Source organism: Ipomoea nil, unplaced genomic scaffold, assembly GCF_001879475.1.
Source record: "Ipomoea nil cultivar Tokyo-kokei standard unplaced genomic scaffold, Asagao_1.1 scaffold1043, whole genome shotgun sequence".
Lineage (NCBI taxonomy): Eukaryota > Viridiplantae > Streptophyta > Magnoliopsida > Solanales > Convolvulaceae > Ipomoea > Ipomoea nil.
In genome coordinates this window covers 10,788,614-10,800,491 of record NW_017617471.1, presented here as the reverse complement: position 1 = coordinate 10,800,491, position 11,878 = coordinate 10,788,614, and the positions used below count along the sequence as shown (strand labels likewise).

The following is an 11,878-nucleotide window of genomic DNA, read 5'->3' as shown; positions in this document are numbered from 1 at the left end:
ATGCATAGATAATTGAATGTTGAATTTACGTATTTAAATATGTAATTCATTTTAAGTTTACAAATGTAAGAAAATATAGTCAAAGTTGATTATAATTGTCAATAAAATAATCGTACGGGTATGGTTCAAACCAAATACCGGACATAAGGGAGAACAAATAAAGATTAGGGCATAAGATATGAAATATATACTAATATAGTTTGAGGGAATTCTAGCAGAAGGTTGAGTTTGAGGGGGTGCAGGCAATCCGTCATTTTGCAGCGACAATTTATTTATACAAATAATATTATAGAAACATGATAGGAGATGTACCTTAAACTTATTTGATCTACATATCACACATTAAATTGCATCTTTTATTAATTTTGTTCTTACTTGTGATTATTAATTACAGTAATAAAAGTCGGCTTAAAATACATTGATAATTTCAATGACTTTGCTTTGTAAACAAGAATAATAGTTTTTTTGAATGCTACTAGCTCTGTTACAATGTAGGAGCTAATAACGCCTCCACTAAGGCTCAAACTCACAATCTTCCAAATGAAAGTCCAACCCGGGTACCATTGGACCACATAGTTCTGGTACAAGAATAATAGTTATTTGATGCAATCTGATAATAGTATCCATATTCACATTGCATAATAATAATAATAATAATAATAATAATAATAATGATAATAATAATAATAAACGGGCTAGTATAAAACGGGCATTAGAACTTTCAAGCATATGCCACCATTTTGACTATAATAAAACGGGTATTAGAACCCGACGCAGAATAATTAAAGAGGGGTTCTATCTGAGCTCAGCAATATACAGAAACACTTTTCATACATCTTTTTGCGAGGAGGAGAATTCTAAGCCGTGAAAAAATGGGCTCAATTGAAAAGGTATGTAATTAATTTCAATTAAACTTTGTTTCTTTCTGAGTAGATTAAGTGATTTTGTGGAAATCTGTCGATGGAATTCCTTTTTTTCCCCGTTTTTTTAAAGGTTTGATTGCTTGATTTTTGGGTAGTTCTGTGTTCTTGCACAAAGGCGTTCCAATTTCGAATTCATTTTGAGTTTTGGGTGTTGTTGATTGTGAAAGCTGGAAGTATCAGAGTACTATTCAGTATTTGCTTGTTGCTTCCTTCGCGTTTTAGAATATTGGTTTTGTTTGTGGGGTTAAATTGAGTTTTCCCTAGTTATCTGCACATTCTTAATTTCTAAAGATGAAATTTTTGTAGCAGCGACCAAATGATTTTTTTTTTTTTTTTTTTTTTTTTTTTTTTTTTTTTTTGTTTTTAGTTAATATTTATATTGATTATGGTTATTTCCTGACTGGTGGCTTGAAAGTTGAAGCTCAAGGATTTATGATGTGCACTAAGAACGTTTTCTGTTTGTCAGTAGTTTTAGAATGTAATTCCAGTAATCATAATAGGCTTAATATGATTTGTTAGAAACAATGTGGGTGTTTCTGGAAAATTTAAGAAGATATTCCAAGTGGGAATATCTTGAAATGAAATGCAATGGTAGTGAATTCTAGGTGAAAAAGAAACAGGTTAGAGTTATTGAGAAAAAGAATTCTAGCTTGCTTTCCTCCTATGCAAATTACCTTCTGGAATACTTTTCCAGCTTTAGAAAGTTTTAGCCCGGAATTAAAATGTGAAGAATATGTAGTTTCTATTTTTTACAATATCTGTTTTCATGCAGGATAGCCGGGAGGAAATTATTCAGGCATGGTATATGGATGATAGCAATGAAGACCAGAGGCTTCCCCATCACCGCGAGCCAAAGCAGTTTGTCTCCCTAGACAAACTTGCTGGTATGTCTTGATGATTTTCTATATGGGAACAGCAGAAGTGCATTTGTTTGATTTTTCGTTCCATCCCCATCTCTCCCTCTATCATGTCTTTGGAAGAACATTGGAATTATGCAAAAGAATTTCACCTTTACGATGAGTTCTCGTTATTTTAACAGTAATTCCCTGTTAGGTGCACATGCCTTATTTTTCATTCACTGTTAAAATGATAATAAATTACTATATTTGTAATTCTTAGAGCTTGGAGTGCTCAGCTGGAGGTTGGATGCTGACAAATATGAAACAGATGAGGAGTTGAAGAAAATCCGTGAATCCCGAGGATATTCATACATGGTATGTGAGAGTAAGAAAGGTGGAAATGTTGTTATTTTGGTAGAATTTTTTCCTTTTCTTGTTCAACCTCCCGCATGTTGATAATCCATGGTATTCTTCAGGACTTCTGCGAGGTTTGCCCTGAGAAGTTGCCCAATTATGAAGAGAAGATCAAAAACTTCTTTGAAGAGCATCTGCACACAGATGAGGAAATCCGCTACTGTGTTGCTGGGAGTGGTAGGTTATGAGTTATTTAATAGCTCTAATTAACCGGCTATGTTATAGTTGCTAAGGCGTTTACGGTTTATCCTTTCAACGGCAGGTTACTTTGATGTGCGTGACAAGAATGATGAATGGATCCGCATCTGGGTGAAGAAAGGGGCAATGATTGTTCTGCCTGCTGGAATTTATCACCGTTTTACCCTTGATTCAAACAACTACATTAAGGTATACATATCTAATAAGCATTTAGTTCAAACTAAATCCTTTATAGATCTATGTGGCATCAAGTTGAGCATTAACCAAACAAGCCCGTTGTGTATAATGTGACTTGATTGTTAGTATCCAATACTCCAATAGGGACATAACTACGTATTTCATTGGTCGTTTCACTCGTTTGAAGCACATAACAATCCTTGCCCCCAAGACTGCATCACCCCAATCTTTTTGGGGTGATGAGGGAAACCCGCAGCCACTATCCGAACTTTGTGACCTAGCTGACAAAGGATCATGAGGAGATAAACCAGCCTAGGTTGTTCATAGATGCCCGGCTCAAACCAAGAAGGCTGGGATTTGAACTCGTGACCTTGTAGTTGCAAGTTTGTATCTTTAACCATTTTGGGTGGGGTTACCCCCGCATCACTGCAATCCTGGATTCATATTCTGCAACATTTTAAAAAACCCGCTCTTCTTTTGTAGGCGATGAGGCTCTTTGTCGGTGACCCAGTCTGGACCCCATTCAACCGTCCACATGACCATCTCCCTGCAAGGTACGTTTCCATTTTTGCTCTTCAGAACATGTTTAAACACAGAGACGCTCAGACGCGTTTTACTTGGATATTGAAGGAGTGGTCTTTTTTCACAGGAAAGAATACGTGGAAACATTTGTGCAGAATGATGGTACTGGGCATGCAGTTAATGCTGCTGCTTAAGTAAACTCTATAGCTGCTGCAGCTTTAACATTCCTACCTATTATACAACCCAGAAATCTTAGGACTATCCGACCTGGTAAATCTGTTATTGTGATAACATCATAATAATGAATAATCTCACCCTTGGTTGTATGGGTGACTGCTCTGTCTTTTGCTTCTGTTTGTTTGTATATAATACCATATTCTCTTTATAATAGTAAGAACAGTGTTCCATAATTTGATGAATTTTCCAAGTCCTTTTAGTTCAGTTGATAAGCCTACTTTGAACAATTTAAGATAATTGTTGAGTTGGTTTTATGTATTACGAGTACTTTATAACATTTCAAAAATAAAAATAAAAATTAGAAACTTTTATATAACTTTATAATATGATAATAATTAATAAAGAAATTATATAGAGACTACACTTTATAAGCAGCAGCAGATGATAAGTTTCTTGGCAAATTAAAGGCGATGAAGAACCCAGACTTGATGCACCAGATAATGCAGCAAAGGGAGAGGAAAGAGCTTGCAGAAGCCATCAGTAACAAGAGGAGGCCTATTGATCAAGGCCCCAGCCAGCAATTTGAGTACTGCTCATCATGATCTTCAAGCAGGTTTTAATTTGGAGGGGTTTCTGGGTATGATAGCTTGGAGTTGGAAGAGCTTGCAATGGCCATGGAAGAACCAGGGAGTTCTGGTAATATGATGATGATGAACTTGAATCAAGAATGTGGAAGGGTAAGGGGCCTGATGATGAAGGGTTTTGGGAAGACTTGTTGAATGACAGTAATAAGCTGATTGAAGAAGAGATTGGATTGCTAAATTTTGGAGATGATAGAGCATATGATGATGATGATAGAGTGAATTACATACCTTCTCAATTGAGCCCCCATATGGCTCTGTTTGGTAAAATGGCTGTTAGCTGTTAGCTGATTGTGTTAATTAGAGGGTATAAATAGTTAATAACATTAGCTGATTGTAGAAAAATGTTTGGTAAATTAGCTGTTAGCTGATAGCTGTTTGATAAAATTTCTTTTCTTAAAAAGCTAATTGAAAAAGTTGATTGAAGTAACTTTTTGAATTTTAGCCTTTTGGAGTTGCAAAAAGTCAATTAACCAAACATTTATAATGATATTTTAACTAAATCAAACAATTAATAGTAGTCAAATAAGCCAAAATTGATCTATAGGCCAATTTTTTTACCAAAGGGCCAATATGTATATTGAATACATGCCATTATTGGTTGCTTTCAAAAAAAAAAAAAAAAAAAAAAAAAAAAGTAAAGAGGAAACTAGATAAGAGAATCATCAATCTTTTATTAATCATCCTTCCGTATAATATATACACAAGATATACATTTTTTTGAAAGGTAAATGTAAAACTTTTATTAAAATAAATGCTCAATACAAGAAGGAATCACTGACAGCCAACATAGAGGACCAGACTGTGAACGAGTAGCTCTAGCAAGGGTATGAGCATACTTATTCGCTGATCTCGGAATAAAACGAATAGACACTGATTCAAAGTGTCGTTTTAGAATTCGGCACTCCTCTAGGATACAACCCGCATATGAATTATCACGTGCCACTCCATCAAACCACCTGGTTACCGTCTGACAATCTGAAAATATAATCACATTGTTCTCTCCTCTTTCCTTGGCCCAAGATAACGCTTCCTTAACCGCCATGGCTTCTGCAAGGAGGACATCATTCAAACATCTAACAGGGCCATTTTTTGCTGCCACGTACTCACCATTACCGTTAGTCATATAGACACCAAAGTATGCCTCACCCAACTTAGCATAGACTGCCGCATCAGTATAAAAAAATTTCGCACCTGGTAGTACGTTTTCCTCCATCGAGACTGGAACCATAGGATGACCATATGCATGCGGTGCCAGAATCTCCTCCCAATCTCCAATTAGCCTGGTTATTTCATTCTTAATAGCCATCAGATGCCACACTTCATTGTTCCATACTACCCCATTACGACGTTTCCACACCACCCAACATACTGCAAAGCATCGCTTAGCCATCTGCACATCTGTTGTCGCCAACCACTTGCTCACACAAACTGCAAAGTCTTCTTCATCTTCAACCAGGCTGCGATCTGCAGGTAACCATATAGGCTGCACATGGACACAATCAAGGAATAAATGCCTCAAAGTCTCTGGATGTTGCTTACACAGATGGCAGTTCACATCTACATCCATCCTTCTCGACCATAGCACTGCCATTGTTGGGAGGATGCCATGCAAACACCTCCAAGCAAAGTTACAAACATTCGGAGGAATTTTGAGCCTCCATAGTTCCTTCCATGCGTAGTTGATTATTTGTCCATTATTATTGAGCGTTGCCATCAATTTATAGCCCTGTTTTACAGTATACTGTCCTCTAACATCATCACGCCAACACCAACTATCATTAAAAGTTGATGCCACCGGAATTCTGCGTATCAAAGCTACATCCCGAGCATCAAAGTTATGTTCCAGCTTCAGTTCATCCCAATCCTTCGTCACCGGATTTATCAACTCACTTACTCTCATGCATGGATCTTGGCTCAAGCATGGTGTCTGAATGTAAGGATTAGCCGCATCTGGTAGCCATGGATGCTTCCACACCCGCGTACTCTCTCCATTACCAATACGCTTTATACAGCCCGTAGAGAGTATGTCTTTCCCTGCCAAGATTGAATGCCAAACATAGCTAGGGTTTGCTCCAATCTTAGCGTCCATGAACTCACCATTAGCATAATACCGAGATTTGAAAACCCGAGCTACTAGTGATGAGGGGCTTGTGAGAAGACACCAACCCTGCTTTGCAAGAAGTGCAAGATTAAATCTATTAAGCTGTTTAAAACCAAGGCCTCCAGTAGCTTTCGGGGTACACATGCGCTGCCATGCCATCCAGCGTATTCCCCCGCCTTCCCCACCTTGCGAACACCACCAAAACTGATTCATGATGCGTTCAATATGTTCACAGAAAGTAGTAGGCAGATAGTATATACTCATTGTGTACATAGGTAAGGCTTGTGCAACACTCTTGATCAATATTTCCTTCCCGGCACGTGATAGTATTTTCTTATGCCAGCCCGCTAGGCGATGTCTGAGTTTAGTCTCCAAATATGAGAAAACCTCCTTTCTGTTACGCCCTATCCCCATTGGTAAACCCAGGTATTTCCCCAGATTATTCACCGTAGCAACATTCAGTACAGTAGTAACAGCATCCTTCATAACAGTTGTTGCATTAGGGCTGAACAAAAGACATGATTTATCATAATTCACTGACTGCCCAGACAATGCTTCATATGTGCTTAAACATTGTTTCACAACAGCAGCTTCGGATGATAATGCCTTGAAAAATAACAAACTATCGTCGGCAAAGAAAAGATGAGAGATACCTGGAGCACCACGAGCCACCTCACAAGGGGAAATACTCTTATTCTGCACTGCCTTAGAGAGTAAAAAACCCAAGCCCTCTGCACAAAGTATGAAAAGATAAGGCGATAATGGATCGCCCTGACGAAGACCCCGGGAAGGCACAATGAGCTGTGTTAGAAGACCATTTAAGCCTACTTTGTAACGAATTGTTGTGACACATTTCATCATAATATCAACCCAACGACCGTCGAAGCCCATACGAAGCATAATCTGCCTAAGGAATCCCCACTCCATCTTGTCATAGGCCTTGGCCATATCAAGTTTCAGAGCACACCATCCTACAATATTATCATAATATAATACATAGTTCTAGTATAACTACAATATTACAAAGGATGAAGATGTATTATCATAATATAATACATATAGTAATCTCCACATATAGTTATTTACAACACCCCCCTTGGACATTACTATATCATATCATACTCATATGCATCGTTAAAAACATCACTAAAAAACCAATGAAAAAAAAGTTAGAAAACCTAGTTGGAGAAAAGAGTACATGATATGTATGCATCCATGTGTTGCACTAGCTGCGTCATTAAAAAAATCATTTAATTAAAAAAAATAACATCAAAACTCAATCAAAAGAAAAACAGTACAGTTGTTGGTCATCATGACTCAATCTTCAAGATTGATTTAAGTCCAATCTTCAAGATTGATTCAAGTGAATGACACTTCCCATGAAGACAACAATATTCAAATCATACACATAAAGACAACTTTTCAAAAATAAGTGTAGCAAGAGACTTTGTGAACAAATCAGTTGGATTTTCACTAGAGTAAATATTTTGTACAATAATCTTGTGACTCTTCTTGAGCTCATGTGAGTTGAATTTTGACACTACATATATTTTGTCAAATATTCATAAACATACACATTTATCATTTGTGCAACACAACCTTTATTGTCCTCATTTAGAACATTGGGATTGATGCATCACAAGAGTGGGTCAATTCCTAGTTCTGATTCTTGTTTAATTGACCACGAGACTGACTATTATGCTAGAATTTCTATGTGCATCCTCTCAATTCATTGATTGGTTGATTTCTCTGAATCCTTAAGTTGTGTTTTGCATCCTATCAATTCCTTGATTTGTTTATTCTATCTCGTTTAGTTATTGGTGTTTTTGACTTGTTGGTGATTGTTTAGCTTATTGTATACTTCTTAATGTTAGTGTTTAGTTCCTTGTTGTCACATAGTGAGCTCCATATCCCCCAATCCCTAGAGAACGACAAACAACATGTGCTCCCCATAACTACATCTGTAGGATCATCAAACAAGGTACCAAGAGCTAAAACAAATGCTAAAGTTATAATAGGTGTTTATGTAGGTTTACAATCATAGATTACGCATACCTGCACGGTGCATAATTTCCTCCATGAATTTTTCTGGATATAATCAAGTCTCCATGGTCGTGTAAGACCTCAATGCCCAAAAAATATTCAGGTTTCCAAGATTTTGAATCTTGAAGATGTCTACAAGCTTGGAGATGACAGAATTTAAGAGCACACAATTATTGACAATAATTAAAATATCGTTAGCATACACAAGCACATATATGAAGTCACCATTAGTTGAATATATGAGCAAAGAGACATCCATCTTGGATGCTCGAAAACCAATAGCAAGGAGATGATATTGCAAATGTTTCAACCAAACCCGAGGTGCTTGTTTTTTGCCATATAAAGAATACTACAACTTACACACATGATTACGGAAGAATTTATCAACATATATAGCCGATTAGGGCATTGAATTCTTGGTTCATAGCATAACGCTATTCGGGGAACTTGACTGCTAGTATATAACAAGTATGCTCACTTGTACAAGGTTTTATGGAAGCGTCTAGTGCAATATGTTCTAGTATTCGAAAATCAACATACCACAAGTTAGGAGTCAAACTTATAATATTGTGATTATCAATTCAACAAATTAATCAATTTAATCAAGTTAATATTGTGATTATCAATTCAACAAATTAATCAATTTAATCAAGTTATCTCACATATTTCTTCTTTTATCAATAATGTATTAATTACCTTTTTTTTCTGTTTATACTTTCACCATTTTTTTTAGTGCACATCTATTGAATCGCATAATGTATTATGTATAAAGTAAGATATATATTTATCTCTTTAACGATAAAATTTTAATTTTGGTCATATGACTATAAGGACTTTGTTAATTTCAGCAATGACTTTTAAAAGTGTCAATTTAGTACCTTGAGTATGCAATTTTTGTCAATTTTGGTCACTCCGGTCAAATTGTCGACCAAATTTGACCGAAAAATTTTAATTGGTCAAATAATGAAGATATTTTAGTCTTTTTACTCTCCTTCTTTCTTCTCCGACGAGTCCTTCCCTTTTCTCCATTTCTGGCGATCGCCTTTTCTCCATTTCCGGGCTCTCTGTTTGCCGGCTCTCCATCACTAAACGCACTTCGACTTAGTGAGTGATGGGTTGCGATACGTGCTACGAGATCCACCCAAATGCCTACATCAAACTCGTCCTTCATGCCCTCAAGCACAAATCTTCTACCGTCAACGGCGTTTTCCTCGACCGTTCCTCACCTATCGGCGATGCTGTCGAAGTCACGAAATGGAAAAAAGGTGATCGCCGGAAATGAAAAAAGTGAAGGACTCGTCGAAGAAGAAAGAAGGGGAGTAAAATGACTAAAATACCCTCATTATTTAACCAATTAAAATTTTCTGATCAAATTTAACCGACAATTTAATCGAAGTGACTAAAATTAACAAAATTTACATACTCAAAATACTAAATTGACACTTTTTAAAATTAACAACACTCCTATAATCTTATGAACAAAATTAAAATTTTTTCTCTCATTAACCTAGACTAAACAAGTTAATCACGTGGTCACTCTTACAGAGACAGGATGATACTGAGTTAAAAATCACGTGATGGGTCACGCGTGCTCACCATCGGCATATTAAACCTCGCTTGAAGTTCTCTTTCAGAGCCGCCAAGTGCCAACACAACTCTTCTCCTATCATCTCTCATCAATGGCGGCCGCTTCTTCCTTCTTCAGATCCTCATTCCTCTCTCCCTCTCCTCAACACAAACCTAAATCTCACCCCTCCGCCGCCCCACATTTCATCACTCCCATCAAAGCCACCGCCACTTCCGAGCAGCCCCAAAAGCACCGGCGTCCGGCGGACCTGAACATCCGCGAAGAGGCGAGCCGGATCTCGTCCTCCCACAACTTCTCCGCCCGCTACGTCCCCTTCAATGCCGACCCGGACTCCACCGAGTGGTATTCCCTGGACGAGATCGTGTACCGCAGCCGCTCCGGCGGGCTGCTCGATGTCCAGCACGATATGGATGCTTTGAAGAAGTTCGACGGCCAGTACTGGCGCTCCCTCTTCGACTCCCGCGTCGGGAAGACCACGTGGCCGTACGGCTCCGGCGTCTGGTCTAAGAAGGAGTGGGTCCTCCCCGGGATCGATGGCGACGATATAGTCAGCGCTTTCGAGGGGAACTCTAATCTCTTCTGGGCTGAGCGTTACGGGAAACAGTTTCTGGGGATGAATGACCTGTGGGTGAAACACTGCGGGATTAGCCACACCGGGAGCTTTAAAGATCTGGGCATGACGGTTTTGGTGAGCCAGGTGAACCGGCTGCGGAAAATGAAGAAACCGGTGGTCGGCGTGGGCTGCGCTTCCACCGGCGACACCTCGGCGGCGCTATCGGCCTATTGCGCCTCCGCTGGGATCCCGTCCATCGTCTTCCTCCCCGCAAATCGGATATCCCTTGCCCAATTAGTCCAGCCTATCGCGAATGGCGCATTCGTGTTAAGCATCGACACAGATTTCGACGGGTGTATGCAGATGATTCGCGAAGTCACATCGGAATTGCCCATTTACTTAGCCAATTCCCTCAACAGTTTGAGACTCGAGGGCCAGAAAACGGCGGCCATTGAGATTTTGCAGCAATTCGATTGGCAAGTCCCAGATTGGGTGATAGTTCCAGGTGGAAACTTAGGGAATATTTACGCATTCTACAAAGGGTTTCACATGTGCAAAGAATTAGGGCTTGTTGACAGGATTCCCAGGCTGGTTTGTGCTCAAGCCGCCAATGCTAATCCTCTTTACTTGCATTACAAATCCGGGTGGAAAGACTTCAAGCCCGTCAAAGCAAGTTCCACTTTTGCATCCGCCATTCAGATTGGTGACCCTGTATCTATAGATAGAGCTGTTTTTGCTCTCAAGAACTCAAATGGCATTGTCGAGGAGGCCACCGAGGAAGAATTGATGGATGCCACGGCCCAGGCAGACTCAACCGGGATGTTCATATGCCCTCACACCGGGGTGGCATTGACTGCTCTAATCAAGTTAAGGAACAAAGGGGTGATCGGAGCAACGGATAGGACTGTTGTGGTTAGCACAGCTCATGGGCTCAAGTTTACTCAGTCCAAGATTGATTATCATTCGCAGGACATAAAGGACATGGCTTGCCGCTTTGCAAACCCGCCTGTGCAGGTGAAAGCGGATTTTGGTTCTGTCATGGATGTTCTTAAGAAATACTTGTTGAGCAAAGATTCCAAGAAGTAGGTAATTTTTTCGTTTTGGTTATATATATTCTCTGGCAGGATAGTAAGTTTTGCTCATCTTCTATTGTTGTTTACATGCTATATTATGTAGAATATGGTTGAATAATTTGTAGGGCCTGGGAATTTGTTGTTCTAAACATATGTTGTGTGAAGACTATACAACTCATGAAGCTTTTTTTATGGAGTTGTGCTTATTTGCTTCAATGTTTGTTTCAGATTGCCCAATGCTTGAATCTTAACTCAAGGTTAAGTGGTATGCTTTTCTTTGATAGGGATTGAGTTTGAGTTGTTTCATAAGGAAACACTGTTTAGCTGATCTGGGAATTGACTTACATGAAGGGAATAATACCTTTTATCATTGGGCTATTCCATTCTTTTTCTTTTCTGTGATAAAGTTCCAAATTTTAGTTTGGTAGATATACCATCTATCAATAATAATATATGACACTAAGGGGGTGTCGGGTAAATAGTTGTTAACTTATTGGGATAGTGGGTTTACTAGTTGATAGCATTAGTTGGTTGTAGTAAAATGTTTGATAAATTAGCTGTTAGCTGATAGCTGATAGCTGATTACATGCAAAATGATTTTCTTAAAAAGCTTATCGAAGAAGCAC

The 11,878-nt window shown here is 38.6% G+C and overlaps 2 protein-coding genes across 2 annotated transcripts; both read left to right on the top strand.

The window, feature by feature from the left end:
- The first annotated feature begins 773 nt into the window (after window positions 1-773).
- Window positions 774-3,483, top strand: LOC109181538 (1,2-dihydroxy-3-keto-5-methylthiopentene dioxygenase 2). The gene is made up of 7 exons (XM_019331349.1): window positions 774-890; window positions 1,696-1,807; window positions 2,043-2,137; window positions 2,239-2,353; window positions 2,439-2,563; window positions 3,035-3,105; window positions 3,201-3,483. The coding sequence occupies exons 1-7, from the start codon at window positions 873-875 to the stop codon at window positions 3,265-3,267; spliced, it is 603 nt and encodes a 200-aa protein (XP_019186894.1). The 5' UTR covers window positions 774-872; the 3' UTR covers window positions 3,268-3,483.
- A 6,157-nt stretch (window positions 3,484-9,640) lies between these two features.
- On the top strand, window positions 9,641-11,479 carry LOC109181537 (threonine synthase, chloroplastic-like). Its single transcript, XM_019331348.1, has one exon. The coding sequence runs from the start codon at window positions 9,718-9,720 to the stop codon at window positions 11,263-11,265; it is 1,548 nt and encodes a 515-aa protein (XP_019186893.1). The 5' UTR covers window positions 9,641-9,717; the 3' UTR covers window positions 11,266-11,479.
- Window positions 11,480-11,878: the final 399 nt, after the last annotated feature.